The sequence below is a fragment of the Solea senegalensis genome, linkage group LG3 (assembly GCF_019176455.1).
Source record: "Solea senegalensis isolate Sse05_10M linkage group LG3, IFAPA_SoseM_1, whole genome shotgun sequence".
In the NCBI taxonomy this organism is placed as follows: Eukaryota; Metazoa; Chordata; class Actinopteri; order Pleuronectiformes; family Soleidae; genus Solea; species Solea senegalensis.
The window spans coordinates 12,470,596-12,494,256 of NC_058023.1; the positions used below are offsets into that span (position 1 = coordinate 12,470,596).

Sequence of the window (23,661 nt, forward strand, 5' to 3'; positions counted from 1 at the left end):
GTGATGTTGCATAAATGTTGGTAGGAGTTTTTGGTTTGTGTCTAAAGTTTTTTTTTTACAAAATGTGCTACTGTAACATTATTTTAGAAAATAGAATAGCACATAGAGGCGGCATAACACTGCATAACACTAATCACGCACAATGTCACTGACGTAAGTCATACATAAAGAATCGTTTTAAAAATCGGATCAGGTTATGTAATATGAATCACACCCAGCAGTGATTTAGACTCCATTTATCCTGAAAAACCAAATCCACTTCCTCTTCTCCCTGACACTGTAGTCAATAGAGGACCTGGGGTAATATCTGAAACGCACACCTGCACGGTACTGCATGTACTCTAATGCTGAACCCTCAGTGACTGACCGAAGCCTAAACTACAGCACATGTTCTCCAGGTGTCAGCCCCTGTTGTTCAGTGGCTGTTATATTCAGCACATTATTTGCACACAGCAAATGGATCACCATGATGCTGCCAGATGTGGCTGCAGAAAAAAAAGAGTTAGGCCCTGGCAAAGCCTGCACAGACTCTGGTCCTTGAGTCTTCTACTACAGTCAAGGCCAAACGAGACTTAGGAGACTTCGCAAACGTGTTAAATAATTCCTTCTTGTGCTTGGGAGTTTGTTTTACTCACTTTATGTTACCTTTATTTTCTGTCCCTCTTACCCTGGTTTGGATCATTCTGTCTCTATTTCAGTGATTGCATGCACTGTAATGTATAAAGCTTTATTTAAAGTTCTGTTTCTGTGTAGATGACTGCCGAATGAAACTGCCTCGTTGGGTGTGTGGCAGCTTGATCGTGCGTCACAGATCGGTGTATATGTGTGTGTAGGTAATGAACTCGGATTATTCGTCTAGGCTTCTGATTCGCCTAATAGAACAAAGATGAGGGGCTGGAATGAGACGCTGCTGCGCTCCAAGTCGATGGGAAAAAATGCCTCAGTGTACGAGTCCTCTTACATACACATATGTGGTGGGGACTAACACACAAACGCATGCACGCACGCACGCACAACCTTCAAGAGTCGGTGAAAACCCAAACAGAGGAGAGCTGTTGCTATGTGCGGTGTGAGCCCGACCACCCAAACAAATCAAACTGGACTTTAAAGAACTAAATGTCCTTGACTTTAACCAAAACAATCTCTCTTTCCCCCCAACACACTCACACACACACACACACACACAAAAACGTGGTGGCTTTTGTTGGATAATATGAAAATGAAGGGAATGTAATGGATGAATCTACATGAGAGCATCTGCTGTCCCTCTACATGTAACATTCTCATTAGGCTAATGAGGGAAATGAGGGTTAATCCATATGGATTATGTAAGCATAAACGCAGGGCCTTAACTCCAACTGCATCCACACAGGTGATGATACAGTTGAATAGAAAGGAAATTAAATGAATCTGGGCAACTTGTAAGTTGATCTGATTATGATAAAACTGTAAATGTTTAGAGTCAGAATAAATGGATGCTTGCTGAGTCACTGGAGAGAAGTGTGTTTTGTTGTTTTTTTTTTTTAAAGTCAAATATTAATCTTGGTTTTGTCCACATGTTCACTCCGGCTGCCACGGCTCCACATCTGTGTGCTTTAACACTCTGGATATCTACGAGCGGAGCTGCGTGTCACTGCGCTCTGGGTCTGACTCTGCAGAGGAGGCGGGAGCTCGGTCCGCCTCCAGAACACAAATAAAAAAAAAATTAAAAAAACAGATAAACACTGTGATTCAATTCATTCAATCACTGGTATCTGGAGTCCAGGCACCGATCCGATAGCTCAATACTACACTATTTAAAGATTTAAATGCCTTTTTATTTTAGTACATAATGGCTGCACTTTAATTTGTTTTTTATAATTATTCCTGTATGTATTTAAGTTGCTGTTGCACTACTTTTTTTATACTGTTCTGTTAAATAAAATAATAATAAATAAATATAAAAATAAATGGATTCCATTTTTTAAACACACTAGTATCGGTATCTGTACTCGGTATCGGCCAGCATGAGTATCGGAATCGGTATTGGGAGGGAAAAAATGGTATCGGAACATCTCTAATATCTATCTCTCTATCTCTCTATCTATACATATATATATATATATACACACACACACGTCACATGACTTTTCAACCATTTTAGCAAATGCATGTTATTAAAGAAGAATCTCGAGGCTACATGTGCATTATTGTGTGCAGTCAGAGCACATAGTATGTATTACGTGAACACAACAGCAGGAGTGTACTGGTGCTATGTGCATATATCGGAACTGAGGCCCTATTAAAGGTTTGGTGCATGTGCTAAATGTGCCTCGAAAATCCCCCACCCCACACACACACACACACTCTGACTGTGCACTCAGCCTCACCCTCTTTGGGGGTCATGTCAAATTCACGAGGTTTTTTTTTTTTTTACGTAACTATACCAGTGCCATTAATCTTTGGCCTGGTTTTACACAACCAGCGAGTCAAGTCTGTCATATCCGTCTGACAGGAAAACTGTGTGCAATGTAGAGAGGGCCGTTTGTTACAAAATGGATTGAATCAAAGCCATTTAATGGTTTAATAATTAAGACCTTATTAATAAAAATGTAGCTGTCATTTCTATCAACATGGTGCTGTGACTGAAAAGAAGCACCACAATTAAATACAAGCACAAACTCCCAAGTTAAACAAACATATGAAAGAAAAAGATTGAAACTTTCCCCTCCGACAGCACATATGTACATTTCTCTGTGCAATGATGAATTATTGTTGACATTGCTAACGCACTCGCTCTCTGTTCTACCTCCTGCATGAAGTGGTTTAGAAAGGGTGTTGGCTCCTTTGTAATTTGTCCGTTTGTCCCGACAGATATCGAAACAAAAACAAAACTGGAGTTGTAATAAAGTGGATCCACCAGACAGGTGAGGTCTGTCAAAACAAACTAAAGCTTAGCAAACTAGCTAAAACTGGCTGTTTATTTACTTCCAAACTTTTTTTTTTATTACGTATGTTTCACCATCAGAGGTTTCGAGGGAAATGTATGCATTACATTTTTATCGTAGTGTTTCTCTCGTCTCTTTCCTTGAGTATCCTTAATGTTCTTTTTCACATTTTTTCACGTTCTTTGTCACATATTTACATAAAATGAATCACTATCCATCAATAAAAAATATATGGAAGGGACTTTTGCTAAACAGGCTTTTTTAATTAAATTTTAAGTCTTAACTAACCAATCCATTTGTCTGCGTAACAACTGGACATGTGACAAATGTTAAGGGTGCAGACATGAGGAGACAGCGCATAGGATGCCGCAGACGAACAAAAACAGGCTGTAGATACTGATCCACTCGATCAGTTGCAGTAAACAAATGTAAACGGCCTCATACGCAACACAACAATATATGTTAATGTGACTCTTGATCAAAGAACAACAAAACACAAGCGGTTTTAGGTTTCAATCCAACTGTAATATTAAAAAGATTAAGTTTTATTAACATAATCTTTATTTTACTATGCATGCAGGCCATATTTTATACTATAGATACATATGCATGAAGGTCCAACCACGGTAGCAAGTCTGAGGACAGGAAATTTTAAAAGCCAACAGGTTATTTTGAGACCAGCACACGTCCTCCTCCAGATGGTAAGGAAATAAAATAATTGGCTGGGAAAGAAGAGCTGAAAGTTCAAATAATAAAGTCCTCTCATGGACTTCTTGTGGGAGTGGTGGCTGATTTGACTCAATTTCTTTCCCGCAAAAATAAAGAAGTGGATCACTCTGTTCTGCTCAAGGTCACGTCCCTCCATCACATGACAAACGCCATCGCTCACACACACACACACACACACCAAAGTAGCCTTTACTACAGACGCACAGCGTTAAAATGTGTGTCACAAGACAATCCGTTTGGATTTTTCAGGGGGTTATTTGGAGTGGCTCACCCTGCTTATCCTCATTATCTAAATCATGAGAGGTTAATTTTGCACATTACATAAGATCCAACCACTGGCCAACAGGATTGTTTTTGGCACATGTCCCACTCCTGATGTTCAGATTTAGCCTATGGGCCTCTTTGCCAAAAGTATGTGAGACACACACACAGTCTTTCCCTAAACAAGCCAGAGCCTGTTGGGGAAAGAGAAATCCCTGTCATTACAACAGATCAAAGTGATTTTAAAAAGCACACAGGATAAAAAAGACAAGATAATAAAACATTTTTAAAAGCTATTTCTCTCTGCAGTAAATTGTGATTGTGCCATGTTCATAATAATGTCATTTTAGTTTAGTCTGATTCTCTTACGCTGCTCGACAGCAAAAAGAAAATGTCTACATGCAAGACTAAAATCTATTTTTAAGAGCCTCCACAAGCGTTTGAAGGATGGAAAGCAACACAATGTGAAGAGGGAGGAGGACGAGAGGCGTGAAAACAAGAGAGGTTTTGGTGAGAAGAAAAAAAAAAGCTGAACAATAGTATGTGCAGTGAACAGAAGGGAGGGAAGGAATTTCAAGTATCCATCTGCCGATACGTTGGACCAGGATTAAGATTGTGAAGACTGAAAAAGTGTGAGGACAGGGAGGCGCACTTGAGAAAAACAAAGACAGAAAGACAGGCCACGAGGGGGGGAAATAATAAGAATAGGGATACAAATTATACACTGCAAAGGGAAACAGTTTGAGGAGAGTCCACTGGTCCCGGGGCTTGGCCCTGCTGAGGCCCATCAACCCACTGTGGTAAAAAACACTCAAACAAAAGGATCATTTATTGAAGGAGGAAAGAGGGGGAGGTGAGATGGAGGGATGAAAGGAGGGGGAACACTGTACAGAGGCATTTGAGAGCTGTGTGAGTGAAGCACTGGCCTCATCTCAACATTCACAGCCAATGTGTAACATTCTCCCCCACGCTGCCTCTCTGACGTACTCAGCAGCCAGGGCCCATATGGTCCCACACTGCTAGTACTACTATTTAAAATACAACCAACACCCACCACCCGCTTCCACCAGCGCAGCTTCCACTCCACAATAAAACCAACAGTGCTACGTATATGGATGCGGCCAGATGGTTCATTTCCATCTGTGGAATCTCGAAAAAACCAAGTGTTGAGCTCAGCCACGCTGCACTCGCCACAAGATCCCATGATGAGTTTCTGCTAATGCCTCAGATTTTTTTTCATGACATCCCACTGTGGAGCAGAGCTATGAAATGTTTACCACAGAAACCCAGGGGGTTTCAAGTCTAACACAACCTACAGTGCAAATCATGGGGAAGCTAGCGGGGCTACACAAACAACGAGGCTTGGCAGGATGCATTCATCACAAGAGCCCCACTGTGGAAGGTTAAGTAAGACTACTGAGTGTTTTACTGAAGCTTATAAATCCACATCTCCATTTAAATGCTGCTCTCGCTGCCTAAACTGCAGACATCTATTTCTTAACAGGCCAATTTGGTGCAGACAGTGGCTCAAGGAGAATGTTTTTCTATGAGGAAATGTCTCACAGTGACCTAGTTGAGGCATTGTTTAGCTGTGGTGGTACCCCACAGCTACAAAATTACCCCACACAGAAGGAAAAAATGTAAATACAATGAAAACTCATACTCTGCCCTGACTGACCTTCCCTACTATGACAACACAGCAGTTATAACAAAGCAGACACACCGTATGTATTCCACATAAGTTTGTGGGGCTCCTTTATGAGGTCCTTTATGAGGTTATTGACGAGGTTCTCAAGGTTGTTTAGGATGTTTAAGGTATCAGTAAGAAGGCTGCCAAGGTCCTTTAGGTGATTCGAGCAGTTTTTAAGCTTGTGATGGTCCTTTATGGAGGTCCCACAAGTTCTTGAGGAGGTTTCTAGAGGGCCTTTGGGGGATTTTAGGGCTCCTCCTCATGGTTAAACTACAAGTTTCCCATCACCGTCAACAAAACATCAAATGAGGGAAATGACCTTCGTCAGAATGCAGTTAATCTCTTCAATCAAGTTCAATTAGCTTGCTACATTACTAAGCTACTCAAGTTACGTTTTTTTCCTTTAATTTGTCCTCAGTATTTTTATACACAGCCGAGCCTACAAACCTGGCAACCCCATTTTTATTGGTTGCATACTTTCCTTCACAACAACATCACAACTTTTAAATAAAGTCGGGCAATGAAAAACTCCTTAAGTAAAGTTTAATAAAATCTAAAATTCTGGTCCATATAGGGTTCAGTTCAGTTTTCTGTTCCATTAGTTTCACCCTGTCACATTTAATTATCGTAATATGACAGGTCAAATTTCAAATTAAATGAACAGAGTACAAAGTTTTGCTTCTGAATGGTTTCCGTTGCTGGCACTACAGTGCGATGGGAAAACAGGGCAGGTCAAATCTTGCGTCAAAATATATTTTATAATTATATTCATACATATATATATATATATACACATATATATATATATATATATATATATACATATATATATATACATATATATATATATATATATACATATATATATATATATATATATATATACATATATATATATATATATATATATATATATATATATATATATATATATATATATATATATATATATATATATATATATATATATACATATATATATATATATATACACATATATATATATATATATACACATATATATATATATATATATATACATATACATATATATATATATACATATACATATACATATATACATATATACATATATATATATATATATATATATATATATATACATATACATATATATATATATATTAAAACTGTATGAATCTGCCCCAAAATACTTAAAAGGAAAAACTGGGTTGACAAGGTGCAGCAGTGAGAATGCTTACACAACATTCAAGAGACCTCAAGAGGATCAATACTCATTTCCAGTATATTGATGTTGATTGTTATTCCAATAGGTTGTCTAGCCTTCAACACCTAACATAATCACATCAGGTAAAAAAGTGTGCACTCCCCTTTAGATGTACACTAAACTCCAGCCAGGAAAACCAATTTACAGATTGTGAGTGTAGTTAATCTTTCATAGTATCTGGACAGTCATACAAATCCAAGTGAAGTCAACATTCTAATATGGCGCCAAGTGAAGTATGAATGGGATGGAGACTATGCTTCATTTGATTATCTTGAAAGTGTATTTCTTTGTGTGACTTGTGTGACAGAGCAGATCTCGCAAGACAAAGAGACAGGAGGATGACACAAGATGAATATAGACATAAATGTGTGTTTTTTATAAAGAAAATGACAAATCTTACCTGTTCCTTCCTTGTTTCCGTTCTGATGTGTCCGCAGCTCCTCTGATTTGTAGAAGTCAATGCTGGCGTAAGTGTTGAGGCTGGAGCTGCTGCCAACTGCTGCACCCACTCCCCCCATCCCAGGACCACCCAGTACAGAGAGGAGCCGGGAGGAGGTCTGGCTGCCTGAGGGTCCATCCAGGCCCAAATGGGGGCCCTCTTTGTTCACCAAGTCCAAGTCAATGTAGTTAAGACCTTGCTCAGTGGATGAGGTCTGAGTGTTTGTGGGAAGGGATTGCTGTCCAGGAGGGATGCACTGACTGGGGGTATCAGTCACAGAACCATTACCCCACAGCATGCTTTCAAAGCCCAGCCGACGGGCCACAGCTTGGGTGTGTTCAGGAAATAGGGAGGCAGTGGACGAAGAGGATGTAGAGGTAGAAGTGGGGAGAGAAGGCGAGGCAAGGAAGGTTTCTGAGCAATGTCGCCTGCGTCCTTGGAGGTCGGCACGGATAACTTTAGCCCCATGGTCTGGATTTAGTCCGGGTTTGGACAGGGGAAATTCCAGACCACGTGATAATACGGGAACAGGAGGATCAGTCCTAGAGGGGGAGGGGGCTTTGGGGGAGACACTTGATGATGACCTTGGGCCATTGTTGCTATTCAAGTTGAAGACCATCTCCGTATAGTCTCCACAAGATGTAGGGGACTCAGCCGCCACTGGAGCACTTTCTCTGCTTTCCCTTATTTGGGCCTCAGCTCCTTCAGCGCCCCCTTCACAAGGGCCAGCAGTACCTTCGTCGCAAGCTTTTGGGGCATGAGCAAGAGTTGGAGGCGTAGGAGGGGTGTGGAAAGGTGGGAAAACTATTGGGGTAAGGGACAGAGGTGAGGGGGATGGAGAAGGACCCAGGTCCATGTTGACATATTCAGATGCAGATGGGGGAGTGACAGGAGCAGAGGGACTACGGGAGAGAGGGACAAAGTTACCTAGGCAAGAAATTGGCCTGTGTTGAGGATTCTGGTTGTTTAAGGAATGAGGCAGTGTTGAGCCATGTCTGACACCCCTGCCACGGCCTCCTCCAGTCCCAGTCTGGTTGCACTTCTCCCCCTTAAACTCAATGCTCACATACTCCCCAGGGCTCTTAGGTTCTGGGAGCACAGGATTCTCACGGACTCTAGGAAGAGTATTAGCCTTGGATACATCAACAAACAGACTCACTGGTCTGTTTCTAGTATGGCTGTTATGCTTGGACAATCCACCAGAGCCCCGTCTCTGCTGGAGCTTACTCCCATCTTTAGACTGAGATCCCCCAGCCATGGTGTTCACTGCCTGTGCAGTTCGCTCCTCACTTTCCCCAAGGCTCTCACTGCTGGCTGAGCTGGAGGAGTATGACGAAGAGGAGAGTGACAGGTGGCGTCCTACCACTGAGTTGCCGGCTGCTGCTTGCTCCTGACGCACTCCAATAGTCTTACTTCCACCAATTCCCCTATTACAAGTCCCATTATGCCTTCTTCCTCGTCCAGGTCCATCTTCAAAGTGTCCAGCAGAAGGGTTATGTTTGTATGACCGGGGAAGGGAATAGTAAGAATACACCATTTTTGGAGCTTGCTGTTGAGAGCTGGATTCTAAATGGCTGGTGTGTTCGGGAGGTGGGGGGCTACCATTTACAGAACGTGTACTGATTGGAGACATGTTCATATAGTCACTCCCTGCCCTGCTGTCTGCACTACCACTGCCCACCCAAACCCCTCCAGAGAGACCTCCACGTTGGTCAGGAGAACAGCTGCTATTCGGGGACATTATCATATAGCCATCAGAGGCTGGTGGAGGCCGTATTTGCTGTGGAGGGGACACACTGTTGTTAGGGGTCATGGCCATGTAATCATCGGCAGGTTTAGAGTCTGAGTCTGGGACAGAGACAGCCAATGACTGGGACAAGGATACTGGAGGCTGTGTGACACCAGGAAGCATAGACATATACCCATTGTCTACACCTACATCTATATTACCACCTGCTCCACCACTCACTTCATTTCTGAACTCCCCAGACACATCCAAGTATCCTCCACCCCCTGCTGACCCAGGACCCAGGACAGAGTTCCTCTGTGTGGAAGAGGAGTTGGAAGTGAAGGACTCACGGCTAGTGCTCCTCGACATAATGGCATAATCAGCAGAATCTTCATCTGCTGGTTCCTCAGCTCTACGCTGATGTGGGGCCAGCCTCTCCAGGGTCATGGGAGGTAAGGAAGCCCGCTTGCTCAGCAGCCTACGTTCAGCTTCACATTCACGACTGGAGGAGCGACGGAGCACTCTCCTGGTATGGGCCTGGGAGACACAGGTTGGTGTTCCTGGTACTGGAAGGGAAGTGGACGTCAAGTTCCCCTGATTACTGCCACCACCACCACCTCCACTACTTCGCTGACCCATCAAGATGTAGTTTGCTCCCTCCTCACCAAGAGATTGGCTGCAGACACTACCAACAGAGCTTCCAGGGAGACTTGGGGAGGGAAGGAGCGTGTGATCCCCAGGACTAGAGCCGTACTCATCTGAGGAGCCATAGTCACTGGGAGAGCCTGAGACAGAGGCACGATGGGAAGGAAGTCGACTGTAGGTACCACAATTTGGACCAGTGCCAGAAGATGTTACGCCTCCAAAGTCAGAGCCATGCCCAGAACTAGATGAGAGGCTTTGGGCTGGGGAGGGTGCTGGGGTTGAGATGGAGCGCATCAGCCCAAGAGGAGTTTTAGCAGCTGTGGTGGGGACTGAACGGACAGACTTAGACCTGAGGATTGGGGTGTTAGAGGATGAGCCATTGGTGGAGGGATTGGAGCTCGGTCCTTGGAGAGGTGTGGTCATCCCATCCTCACTTTTCCCCCCATCACTGGCAGTGCGAGACCTTGGGAAGATGTCCCGTGGTGTGGGAGAAGCATTGGCCCCATTGCCTCCACTGTTCACGCCTCCAGGGGGCTCGGTTCGGGGCCGGCGGGTAAAGCCCACCTGGCTGGGAGGAGGGTTTGGGTGGTGGCGGCGTGAAGGAACACTGATGGGATTAGAGGCAGTAGCACCGCCACCAGGGCCGGAGTTTGATTGTGATTTGCTGCGTTGGCGGAACTCTTCACTCAATGCCTTCATGGCCTCAAGCAAAGTTTCATGCATGTTCTGGGCCACCACTGAATCATCCACCTATGATGTGACACAAAAACTCTTTAAATAGTAAACTTAAATCATACTTCTTCAAGAGACTGAATATATAAATTAAATTTTAGTTACAATTTTGATTATTATGAAAAAAAAAATTGGAATTTCAATATTATTGCAATTTAAGATGCACCTTTAGTTATGGAATTGCCTTTTGGGATTGTTTTAATGTTGGGTTTCTACAACATTGCATTTTTTTCACTCTGTTGATTATAGGGTCTTTACATTTATGTCGGGAACAGAGGCTGAAACAGTAAAACGGACTGCAGATTACAGGCTCACCTGCATCCAGAACTCGCCCGGGCCTGTCACAGCAGAGCGTCCCACCTCAACAAAGAAGAAGTTTTCTGAATGGCCGCAGCGTCTGACATTCATCAGTTGCAGCACCACAGCAGCAGCATCAGAGTTGAGCTTGACAAAGTTGACCGTCTTTTCAGTCAGGCAAAGGCGATAGATGCCCACCAAATTTTTAGCTTGACCCAGACCTTTGGGCCACACCTTCACCTGCCACACTTCTTTGAATGCAGGACCAGGACTGGGCACGCCATAGTCTCCTGCAGCTTCACCGTCGGCTGGGTTCTTACCTTCAGGGACAGAATGGAGAAGAAGATTAAAAGGTTGCTTGGGTGAAAAAGAAAAAAAAGAGAAGGCTGTGGCTGGAAAAATTGAGGGGTAATTAAAGTGTTACGGAGCAGAATTTATGAAAAGCACTGACATATGCAACTGATGCAACAAAGCACAGAGATGACCTTCATGGGTATGTTCGCAAAAGGACATACCACGTAAAACCACCACTATTTACCTTAGTTACTGGAGGGCAAGGTGCCTTTATTATGTAATCTGTGCTGATATTGGGCTTTTTACAGATTTTTTATACAACATCCGAGTTCAACCAGTGCATGCAGGAGCTTGTGTGACTGGGTCACTGTACCTGCAGGCTCCATACCTGGGGTCTCATTTGTCAAGCGCACACACACAAGCGGACATAGCAGTGTGGAAGAAAAAAAAAAGAAGGAGCATGCAACAGTTGACAACTGAAACCCTGCACAAGAATGATGACTAAGTAAAGCAACTGTTGTGGAAAACAAGTGAACCACCTTGGAAAATACTTTAAAGTTAATCTCACCAAACAACGCCAACATAGATTTCACAGGGGGAAAAAGTACTTAATAAGCTCCTCAGGAGCCATTTTCAAGAGTGGCTATACTGGCAATAAACTGTCTTTGTGAACTAATAAAATCTAGTGTCTTTAAGCAAGAGTACCTTTGTGTTGAGCGCTCTGTATTCAGACAGTACGTAACTACTGCGGCAATAAAGGACAGGAGATAAAGCTCTTGAGACTTGAAATTTGAACTGTTGGGAGCCATACAAAAGCAGAAGACTTATTTAAGTACTTAATATTTGGTCAACTGTTCGGTGTTTAAAGTCACTGTATTGTCCACAGAACTATAAAATAAATAAACGATGGTCAGTTTATTGGGGACCCACTGAATTTCCGAGGGACTCATACAAGTCACCACCCATGTGTCCTATCAACCTATCAAAATCACTGTATTAACCCCTAAAAAAAAAAAAATCACACATTCACCTCTAAGCTCGTTTACTCTACAAGGAACCCCACAACTTTTGACCAAAAGACCCATGAATACCATGATGTGACTCATGCTCTAGGGTGGGTGTTTGTTCGTTCCGACTCAAAGAAACCACCCTAAGAAGTTCCTGAAGTAAGGCCTCTTTCATTTCATGTACCACATTTCTTTGTTTTCTGTCCAAGTGCCAGGTTGGATCTGTCTGAGCATGACAACAATCACTCTGCAGACCAACTCAGTCAACATCATGACAAGGCTAAAGACACAAACCTCCACAAAAAGTTGCTCACCTGCTCCCTTCACAGGAACAGGGTGTTCTTTGTACACTAATGTGAACTCTAGCACCTGCCTTATTAACATACCACATCTGGCATATTGTAGTTACTGAGTGAGTGATGTCAATTTTACAGAGCTTGTGTAGTATTCTACATTAACCATTGCTTTTGGCCCAATCAGTCCAAACACCATGCACCCCCTGAGCACACGATTCTGCCCGTAGTTCTTCTTCTTCTCCCAGTGACTCTGCTGCAAATCCTACAATGGCAACCATATGGAGACGAAAAGTCCCAGCATGCGCAGTGAAGACACAACGTTAACTCAGCTGCTGCTGTGACAAATATCTCCCTAGATCCTCTTCCCAAAACAATTTTACTTGTTATTGCAAATGAAAAAGACTAACTGTGTCTCGCTGCGTCTTCTTCCAGTTTAAAATTGGAGACTTGCTCGAAACTTGAAAGGAATTCAGAATAGATGTTTTCTAGAAAACGATGGAGGCTGTGGCTTAGTGGCTGTGTGTATGTGTATGTGTGTTTGTGTGGAGGCACTCCTGCTACATTAGATGACTCACTCAAGGCCATGCATGGTTGTTCTGTGTTCGGCTTTTCTCCCTGTGTGCAAGGAGCTGTGTTTGAGAATCCCCATTTGACTCCTCGATTTAGATTTACAACAGGAAGGGGTGGTTTGGGGATTTTTCTGTGGGGGACCGAGGGAACGAGACTGTGAGAGATTCCAAAAAGATATCAGAGAGTCATTAAGAACCAAAAGAAGGACTTTGTAAAGGAGGAAAAGGAGGTTTATTTAAGAAAATTGCTTTGATTTCAGAAAAAAATGAGTGAATCTACAGTCCGGAATTGTCCTCAAAGACTAGCCCATTTAGCATGTGTTGAGAGGAAAGCGCAAGTATTTCGTTGGTTCTGGGTACAGTGCAGCCTTAAACCTCAGCTGTACCCTAAGCAGCACTTGCGTACACATCGTATACCCAAACACCCTTGATCTCTGTACTGTGGACTCTTATCGGCAACTCTCAAAAGCACTCAAACCCTTTAAGAGGTTTTGCTAGAATCCCTTAGGGATATTAGCCTGATCTATCGAACATCACAGACCTTTCTTCATGGTTACATAAAGTTGGGGCTGATGCTTCTGCTAGAAGCTGAATGAATTATAGATCTCTCCTGGCTGTCCTAGGGGGAGAAAGCTCAGTGAGGACTCAGCAGAGGTGCCTCTTCTGTTTTCTTTTGTTTTCTTTTTTCACTTCACATAGAGGTTATCAGCCGGTCAGCTGCTGTGCAGTACAACACCACCCCTATACAACATAAGAATCCCTCAGAGAAGCATGCACACAAAATGGCCCTGAGCAAAAGATGAATCCGTGGACTGCAGCCGGATGCGCATGAAAGCAGAGCACACCTGGAGGTAATGAAGCATCTGTGTTAAGCGCTGGCTGAATAGGCGCAATGTGTGCAGCTAAACATTGTGCCAACTGCCAACTTGCATGCAGCCTTGATGGAGTGTGTGTGTGTGTATTAGGAGCGAAGAGTTCATACGAGGCGATAGTTTCAAAAAGTTTCAATAGTTTTTCTCTATTTAGCATCCATGAAAACAACATACACTGGCTTATTGATGCACAAGTTGTTTACTTTCCTTGCGCCGCGACCACACATGAATCTCGCAGCCTACAATGGCAACCTACACGGGCATCACTGTCGCCTATTCATGCAGATTTATTTGCTGTGCTTGAGCCACGTCCCGGGAGATCACATACTGTACATAAAGAGGTCATAAACCAACCCAAACGTCTCCAAATGTGATTTCAAATAAAAAAGTGGCGTTGTATCTGCTACGGTCTTCATGCTACTCGGAGGAGCAGCCGAGATACTGACAGCTCCTCCCTAAGACACAGGCTGGATAATATTGCCGTTATTACACAAATCCTATGGAAGTGAAGAACATAAACCAGTATACCGAGATTCTGGTGTGTTTAAGGTTTAAAGCTGCATAGCAATTGATTTCCAAATACTTGCCAACTATTATAAGCAATTCACCTTTTTGAGTTAAAAAAAAAAAACAAACAACTCTGATACTAAAGGTTTGGGAAACACCAATCGATCGTTTACACTCACACAAGAAAATAACTGACACATGTCACAAAAGAAAATATCTGTTGGCCATTTGTTTTGTTTGTTTGGTCGTTGTTTTTCCCTTTTTTTTCCTTCATCTGATAAAATAACAGTTTAATACAAATTATGAAGCTGAGCAAAGCTGTTTAAATGAAAATATTTATTACACTTATGGTCTGGTTTTCCAATCTGCATACATATGTACATCAATTTTGAATAAAAACAATTTAGCATGAACTAAATATTAAAAACATAAAAACAGGTCATTAAAAAAAGCTTTATTTGCTCCAATCCATTTTTGAATTAACAAATTAGTAAACGTACATAAATAAGTGCCCAATTAATCTGTTGACCAATGAATCAGTCTTGCACTCACCACAGTTTTAGTTGAGCAACAACTTACATGAAGAGTATTTCTTTGGAAAAACTAAAAGAAAGATTGAAATTTATAGCCAAGTCCATAATAAAACCCTTTTACTTAGTGTAGTTAAGTAATGCAGCCTGTAAATCAGGGGGAAACTACTCTGGCAATGAAGCGACTCTCACTGGGTTCTGTCTCAAGTATCTGACCTCATTGCCCCAGCATGCTGAGCTGCGCCATAATACCACAAAACACTGCACGGGGACTTCTGAAGACGAAACCCCATTTTCTAGCAGTTTCCCCTGCTACTGTGCCCCCATAACACCCGCCTCCTTTAACCGCCCCGGGTTACTGGCGCGGACAGATAGGAGACAGCTGTGTTCTTTTTGTTCGAGCATGTATCTGAGTGAGAAAGACAGCGAGCCACCCAGGACCAGCAGGCAAAAAAAGTCTGCCTTATTGCTGGCTGCCATATGTGCCCATGTTCCCCTTTCCCAAATCCTCCACTTCCTATCTCTTCATCCATCTCCACCATCTGAAATCCCCCAATCTGGGCCCACACTCGGGGACACAGTGCTTCCCCAACACCAGCATCTGCCTGAGATTGACTTCACATGTGGTTTGTGTTAGCCAGAAGAGCTCGCCCGCGCACAAACACACACACACACACACACAAGTGCAAGAAATTACTGGTGACGCATCCAACGTTTGTTGTCCCTCGACAAGACAAGAAAAAAACAAGCACTGCAGAAGTAAGCTAAAGATCTCACACAGCCACCTCAGACGCCCTCGACGCACTGGCAGCCATCTTGGACGGGGAGTTTGTAAACATGCAGTCTCTGGATTATTGAGTCTCCAGAACTTAAGAAAGTTCTGGAGACTGTGAGGTCAGAGTCCCCAGAGTTACCATGTGTAATGTGAACAAACCCAAACCCCATAGATCAGTTATTAGCAGAAACACAGATGTCTCGCATTAGGTATTTCTTTGGATCACCAAAACATGTATCTTGAAAATGACTGGTTTACCTATTTAAACTAATATGAGGTCAGAGGTCAAATAGAAGTGTAGCCACATATTGTCCGTCATCATTTTAGAAGTCTCGTAGAAGTCTGGATTACAGGATTACATTTTTCTTATTTTCTTTTCACATAACACATGAAATCTGAAGTTCTTGTGCCAATTTTCCAAAGTGGAAAAGTTCTTACAGTAGTGATTTATTAAAAAGCAGGGACATTTTAACAGACATTATTTATATTTTAATATTCAATTACCATAACTACATTTATATTACAACTTGTAGCACATTACTTGACGACTACGGTTTGTTCTAGATACAGTCTAACAGCATAGCACGGAGGCTAATGATTAATTAATTATTGATCAATCCATCAGCTATTTCACTGATTAATAAATTAGTTATAAAATAAAATGCCATAAAATGCTATAGTTCAGTTCTTCCAAAACCTCAAAAGGTCTTGTTTTGTTCAAACCAAAGTTATTCAGTTTACTGTCATGATGGAGTCAAGAAATCCAATAAGAAAATGTTCATCGTCAGGAAGCTGAAATTAAAATTGTTAAAGTTGATTATTTGACTTGTTGCAGCCCAAAAAAACAGTATCTTTATTGATGATTAAACCAGTGTTCGGTATTAAAAATAATGAAAAGCTAAAAGTGTGTGCACTGGTAGACAGCCATACATCATTTAATTCATCACCAATTTGGCAGAAAAAGAATGAGTTCTTAACCTTTCACTTCTACACTCATGCAAGATGCAATTAAAGCAAAGTTCTGTATCCAGCATACATCTCTCTCACTCTTGCTCAATGTTGCTCCAGACTTCCATGAGCTTTTATTCCCAGGACTAAAGCATACGTGTTCTTTCTACATTCTTTGTGATACTGTGAATTAAAACTGAATTGAGTTCAAACTGAACGGGTTTCTGAATTTGCAGTGCAAAGGCAAAAACTGGCAGGATTCATGTTCTGTCTAGACAATCAGTGCAACATCCTGTGTATTGCATATCCCAGAGGAACAACCCACCAGTTTGTGCGGATGCGGCTTTTTTTTTTCTCTCACTCTCTCTCTCTCCGTGTTTCTAATCATTTCACTGTATGGCTGATAAATCCCAAGTCCCTGACCTCCACTATGACAGCGCTAATGTGCTTTTATCAACCAACAGCGATCAATATAGCACACTATACGAGGTTACTATGCATTTAAAGCCCCGTGTCTAACATATGGGAGCTTATTGACTAAATGGATCATGTTGCCCTTGGCCTTGCTCGTTGGCCGAGCTGTCGATCATACCTGAGAACATAATTGACGGAACACACGGGGAGAGCTCAAGGTCACTACTGGCTCCATCCGTACTCTGCTTCATTGCTATAGTTTCCAAATGGTGCTACAAACACAAACCACAATGATGAAACTAAAAGTGGAAGCTTTAAAGAGCTCTCACCACCAGGATATGGGATGTCCTGATTGACCCAACCAGTACGCCTTGTAACTCCGTTCCAACTCAGTAGGGCTAAAAATAAGGACTGGGATTGGGCCTTGACACGGAACAGGAGTTTCCAAAGAAAAACGCTGCCAGCAGTGTTTTCAAACATGATTTTCATGGCTGTAAAACGCATATCCAGAGATTAATTTATGCATTTGTTGTTTTGTTTTTTTAACAGCAACAAGCCAGAGCTGTGTCCACATCGAGGACTGGCTGTCTGGGTCGTTACATCAAATTATAGGGAGTTAACATGCACAGAGTGTTAATGCAGAGGAAACAGTCCTGTGGCAGCTCACTGCTCCGTCTGAATCCAATCTCTATAGGTTTGCGTCACTGCAGACGACAGAGAGCAGGAGAAGAAGGGTCAGTGGTTTTAAACTTAAGACCTCAAGACCCCTCGTCTCTAGTCTCCTCTTTGACTTCGTTAGCACATAGTCTCTGGTGAGCCACCAGCAGCAGACCCTCGAGACAATAATTACTGACTAATTAGGGAGATGAGCGGTGCTTAAGCACAGCTTAACGTTCAAATCGGCCAACTCAGCCAAACACCGGTGAGATGCACATCTCACTGACCAGAGCAGTGAAACGACAGACCGCCTGACGAGAGTTTGTTTTTCTAGTTCAGACCGTAAAGGATAGTTCGCTGATAATGTCTCTCTATTTCTCCTCCGACTTTTGCCAAGATGAGGAAACATGCGCAGCAGCTCAGTTTGACACATTGACCTCAAGTGCATTTGTTCTGCGGTACTTTAAGTGTCATAGAATGACGTCATGATAACCCGCAGACAACTGAAAACAGATTCACAGTGAAGGAATAACTGTTCGTGGATTAGCATCAATAACCATGTCATTATATCTGGAAACAGATGTTTCCAAATGTCTTTTTTTTTTATCTTTAAACAGGGAAAACGTGACATAGATCACAACAAATCTATTGAATAATGTGTTAAGTTAAGTTTCTTGAACACTTGTTAATGCAAAAAAAAAAAACATGCATCCAAAAAGTGATTTAAATGCTGCAACTTATTTATTAAAGCGGCATTTTTTTTGGCACTTTTTCAAGAAAAATGTCAAACAGAAACAAAGAAAATTCACCTGTGACAAGTATGAAGCCATCTTTCTGTTGACATGTTATGCACTTGCACAGTTTGCTCAAAAAAATCAAATACAGATACATTTTGATCAACTTATTATGAGTTGACTCATAATTTTAAATATAAAACTTAAGCCTGAAAATGTATCCTTTAAACTTTAAATGGTTAAAAAAAAGCAAAAGTGAGTTAGCATAAACGCATTGTGACAGTGGCTAATTTGTTCTTTGTGTAAGTTACTTTAAAATAAACTAAAATGTGGTCTAATGAATGTCAGACAATGTATCTGATGTAGCTACTTCATCAGATTCTCGATTGTGTTTTGATTTTTCCTCCTGTTTTTGCACACTCACACGAGGGTGCGCGTGTGTTCTGATAGCGTGTCTCTTTTGGTGCGACGATGTCCAAAGTTTGGCTCCGGTAGATTGATTTAATGAAGTCAGAAACAGTTTTCCCGGCTGGGCCGATGATCGTAGCCCACACCTCGGACGAGGGGTAAGCTTTTACACACTCCACTGGCTCTTCATAATTGAGCAAATAGCTGCCCTCAATCCTGATACTGTACTCGCTGCCTGAAAGGGTCTTACTGGACTCAGCTGTATAAATAACCGGGATGCTAATACCGCCATGCACGGCAGCTGCCTCATGTTTGTGTAATTACCACCAGCTCAAGAGGGAGCCTGTGTGATACTGGACCATTCCTGAGCAGATGTAGGTGAGTTTCCCAAGTTTCCCAGGACTGTGGTGCAGTATGGAGGAGGCCGCACTCTACAGTATGGCAGCATGGACATCCTCAGTATTTGTTATGCTTTCACTGTATGCTGCAAGCTGAGGAAACTGTTGCTTCACCTGAAACTATGGTTCCTCCAGCTCCAGTTGAGGCGTGCTGCTCAGGACTTCACCCTCAGATTTGATGAAAAATGTTGATCGGTGTTCCAGCTCTGGAATTCCCTCCCTCCTGACCTCTGCACCACTGACACATTTCATCCCTCCCACATTTCAAATCAACCTGTTCAGAACTGCATATTCCCAATGACCCCTCAGAACTTTTCTTTATTATCATATTTTGTATTTTATTCTAATTTTTATGTTTGCATTGTACGTGAGGTGACCCTGAGTGTCAAGAGAGGCGCAAGAAATAAAGTTATTATTATTATTATTGTTATTATTATTACCAAACCTGGAAATGATGATGTTCTCGATTGTCTCGATTTGTCCACAAACCAAAATGATTCCGTTTTCATGATTTCTTTGTTATATGGAGCAAAGAAACCAGAATACATTCACATTTAAGACGCTGAAAACTCAATAGATTGTTTTACTCTGAAATTCAATGAATCCGTTTGAAGCGCTTTTCTGATTTTTTTGCTCCATATAAACAGAAATCATTAAAAACTGAATAATTTTGGTTTGTGGACAAAAAAAGACATTCGAGAACATCATCATTTCCAAGTTTGACAAACACTGATAGATATTTTTTAACGTTTTGTGACATTTTATGGACCAAACAACTACTCGATTAATTGTGAAAATAATCGACAGATTAATCAATTATGAAAATAATCGTTAGCTGCAGCTCTAGTATAGATGGCTTATCGTTAGGGCTGCACAATTAATCGCAAAACAAATGAAATCGCAGCACTACAAAGTGAAACATACTAATTGAAGTACACTTATAATTATATGATTAAAAGAAACCACTGGCCTAGAAATATTGGTCTTCACACATGAAAAACGTGCCACAAAATGTCAAATGTTGTTTTTATTTTTTTCTGTTAAAATAACGGTTCATATGTAAAAACGATCAGCTGAATTAGGAATCACATCGCAAAAAATGTGCTCTTCTGCCGGCCGCCAGTGAAATGAGTGGGTGACGATATTTATGATGTGGAGACCCGAGGGGACCTCTGCCCTACAACCCAGCTTTAGGGGACAGCTGGACTTGTGGTGTTAGCAAAATGTACTGGCATTTTGTAATTGATGGCCATTCTAAACTCAAGTTTATGTAACACAAATATCAACCGTGGGGCTGTTCCCATGTTTATTGATACTGACAAATGAGATCAAGGTACCAATGTAATACCAGATCATACTTTATGACGCATCCCCGGGGAACAGTGGTGGACAAATTCCTGAGTGAGAGAGTGTTAAGATGAGATGAAAGTGTGTGAGTTTGCTACCTCTTTAGGACCTTTTCTGGCATAAACACTGCCCATAATAGGACCAGCAGTCCTCATGGAGGCAAAAACCTGGTCCTAATGAGGCAGAAACTCATTTCTGAGGACCTGGTTAAGTTTAGAGTGAAGATTTGAAATGTGGTTTAGGGTTAGGCGTTAAGCTTAGGGATAATGCTTCGCTCAGCCTGTCCAAATTAATGGAATTCAATGCAGTGTCCTAAAAAGATTAGCTGTGCAAACCTCTGTGTGTGTGTGTGTGTGTAGGGAGGGGTTCGATCAGGCACAGAGGACTTGAAACAGTGCGAGAGCTGCACATACCAGAGCAGCGTTACTACAGACAAGAATCCCTACAGCGCTCAACGTGAACGCGCATTTGAGCTATTTTCACACAAGCAGGTTTAGGCGGCGATCGGCCGCGACCTCGCACTCCCCCGTCACAAAACTCTCCCCTAACAAGGCCGTGTGCATTATTGTGCGGCCTCTTCTCTCTCTCTCTCTCTCTTTTTTTTTGTACCAACAGAAACTGCATACGAGCTGCAGCACATACCACAACAATGCCTGCCAGCGCGCGAGTTTACACAGCCACTGGCCGCAGCCCTTTGTCGCTGTCAGCCACCGTGATTTACACGAGAAACCCAACACTCAAAGCAACAAAGCGAGAGGAAAACTGCACACTGGACCTGTAATTCCAAAGATGGATCACAACAGTGATGGCACGAAGAGGACGACTGTCCAGCTACATGGCGAGGCTGAGCTCTTGCACCTGCTGAGCCACTGCCCATAAAACCAGGTTTACTGTACAGCTGACCTTTATTTACTAGTCACACCTAGCAACTGTGGATTGGATTATTTGCACTACGGTGATGTTTTCTCTCTGGAAAATGTAAAGGTTACAAAGTCACTTTCTCACAAGCCCCCAGACTTGCATGTCTGCTCCAACATCTGTCGACTCACTTCCCCGTCTCGCAGAAACCCGTGAAATACTTGGGAAGAGTGGGCTTGTACACCCACAAACACACAGCCACAGTTGTGTTAAAGCAACAGGGGGTTGAGAGCCACAATGTTGACAACTGGCAAATCCAAAGTTCCACCAGGCTCCCCTAATGCACCTACTGGCAGCCGGCAACTGTGTTTAAATCAGCAAGATCTGCCCACCACTTGACTCGACTCGCTCTCTCTGTAGCTCCAAACAGAGTCGTGGCTACAGAGCATTTAGGCTGGCCGAGTTCTCCCTCTCCTCAGGTGTTTTATTCCCCCACCTTATCATCACTCGCTTTATGTAACAGAGCAGCAGGTCATGTGTAAGAAGCACCTTGAATCTTTGTTTGCAAAGATTGCATCATGTGTCCCCTCTGGCCTGTGTCTGGTCTCTAACGGGGAGAAAAAGCTGAACAGGTGATTCAAAGTTGCTGTGCTCACCACTTTTGCTGGGGCAGCTGTGTTTATACAGTGGCTGATAGAAAGAAAAAATGTACATAGGAGACAAATAAGGCAAAACTACTTCATGGGACACACGTGGCAGGAAATAAATGTTAGAGGGTTTTTTTTAAAGTGTGATTTTATCAGATATCGTTATCTACACTGACCGTCTCTGAGAACCGGCCTGGGACACAGACACTGAAACCATGTCAGCAGGGACACAAGGAAAAACAGATTGTAGCAAGAAGGCTCACCTAATAAAAACCTAATAAAATACTTAATGATCAGTTCTCTCGGCAGCGTTTCTCCGGCTGGAAAATTTAATTTAATTTAAGTAAAACTATTCACTTTCCACACCAAAGTGTCAAAGCACTCAGGAGTTGTTGATCCACTGCTGCTTCACATAGTAAGTCAATAGTAAGTCAATGTGTTATTTTGTGACTTCAGTGTTTGAAATCGGTCAGCGGGATTTACACAAGTAACACAAAGTCCTCATACTAAAGTCTGTAGCTGACTTTGCGCGACCTGTTTACGCCACTGGATTTTAACGTCGACGAGAATGGCGTTACTTCGAGAGCTCAGTATTTTCTCAGGTGGTACAAAAAAGTTTGAGAACCACTGCTCTATGGAACTTGGAGCAGGAAAAGTTAACTATTCCAGACAGAAAAGGTTGCCTCATGGTGTAAAGGAATCATAGATTTAAACTGGCACATATCAGTGTTGACAATGTGTCAATACCTCACTTTGTGACCACACTTTGTATGAAAAGATGAACTATGCCTTCAATATAAAGGTGACTCATGACAGAGCCGTCAGGTGCAGTGTTTGGGGACATTTCCATCCTCTTCAGGGATCAATGCCTGATGTAATATTGCAGTGTCAGCACAAAAGCAGAGCTGGCTATGTCAACAAGAGGCCCAATTGTGTGTGTGTGTGTGTGTGTGTGTGTGTGTGTGTGTGTGTGTGTGTTCGAGCACTTGAGAAAGAGAGGCAACCACAGCTGGGGCCCTCAGACGTGAACCTCCAGGAGTCTGAGAAGCAATGGGAGTAATAATACAGAGCGGAGCTGGTGGGGAGGATACACTCCACATGTTTACACACACACTCCTGTCAGAGATCACTTGCAAACTAACCCCAGGCTGTTTTTTTTTCTTCTTCTTCTTCTTCTTCTTCTTCTTCTCGGGGAGAAGGACACCGCCCAGTTTAAAATACCAATCATGTCGAAGGAAGCGCAACCACACACACCACACACAGACTCGTGTGAAAATGGATAATTACACTGGTCTTTAAATGATCCCTGCATGTTCAAATCTCTGGAGTCAAACATGTTTGCATGCTGCGCAGTTCTGCCACGTTTCTCCTCTCTTGCAGAGCCCCGTGCAATAATGAGTGCATTATATGCAAAAACCTGTGCATGCATACGCTCACTGGCCACTTTATTAGGTACGCCGGAGGACACCGAATTGAAGTTAGGCACAGGATCCTTGCTCTGTACTGAAAACAAGGGTCGACTGTTGCCTTGCTTAGTAAGTCTGTGTCTTTTTAGGTGGACTTAAAAACAGATTAAAAGCCAATAACTGAGCTCCTCAATTGTTGCTCCAAACACAGACAGCTTGCTCCAACAGACTTCTCCTCTCCTGCAGAGGTTCCTCGTGCATGCACTCTCTGTCCACATTATTAAGTACACAAGAGA

The 23,661-nt window shown here is 42.5% G+C and overlaps 1 protein-coding gene across 1 annotated transcript in view; it reads right to left on the reverse strand.

Annotated features, from left to right (window-relative positions):
- The window catches only part of si:ch73-335l21.1 (insulin receptor substrate 1-B), a 45,992-nt gene that overhangs the window by 20,830 nt on the left and 1,501 nt on the right, over positions 1 to 23,661 (reverse strand). The window contains exons 2-3 of the mRNA XM_044021145.1: positions 10,717 to 11,018; positions 7,257 to 10,419 (exon numbers count right to left, since the gene is read on the reverse strand). Coding sequence (XP_043877080.1) covers positions 7,257 to 10,419; positions 10,717 to 11,018 — 3,465 coding nt within the window. The remainder of the gene's footprint in view (positions 1 to 7,256; positions 10,420 to 10,716; positions 11,019 to 23,661) is intronic.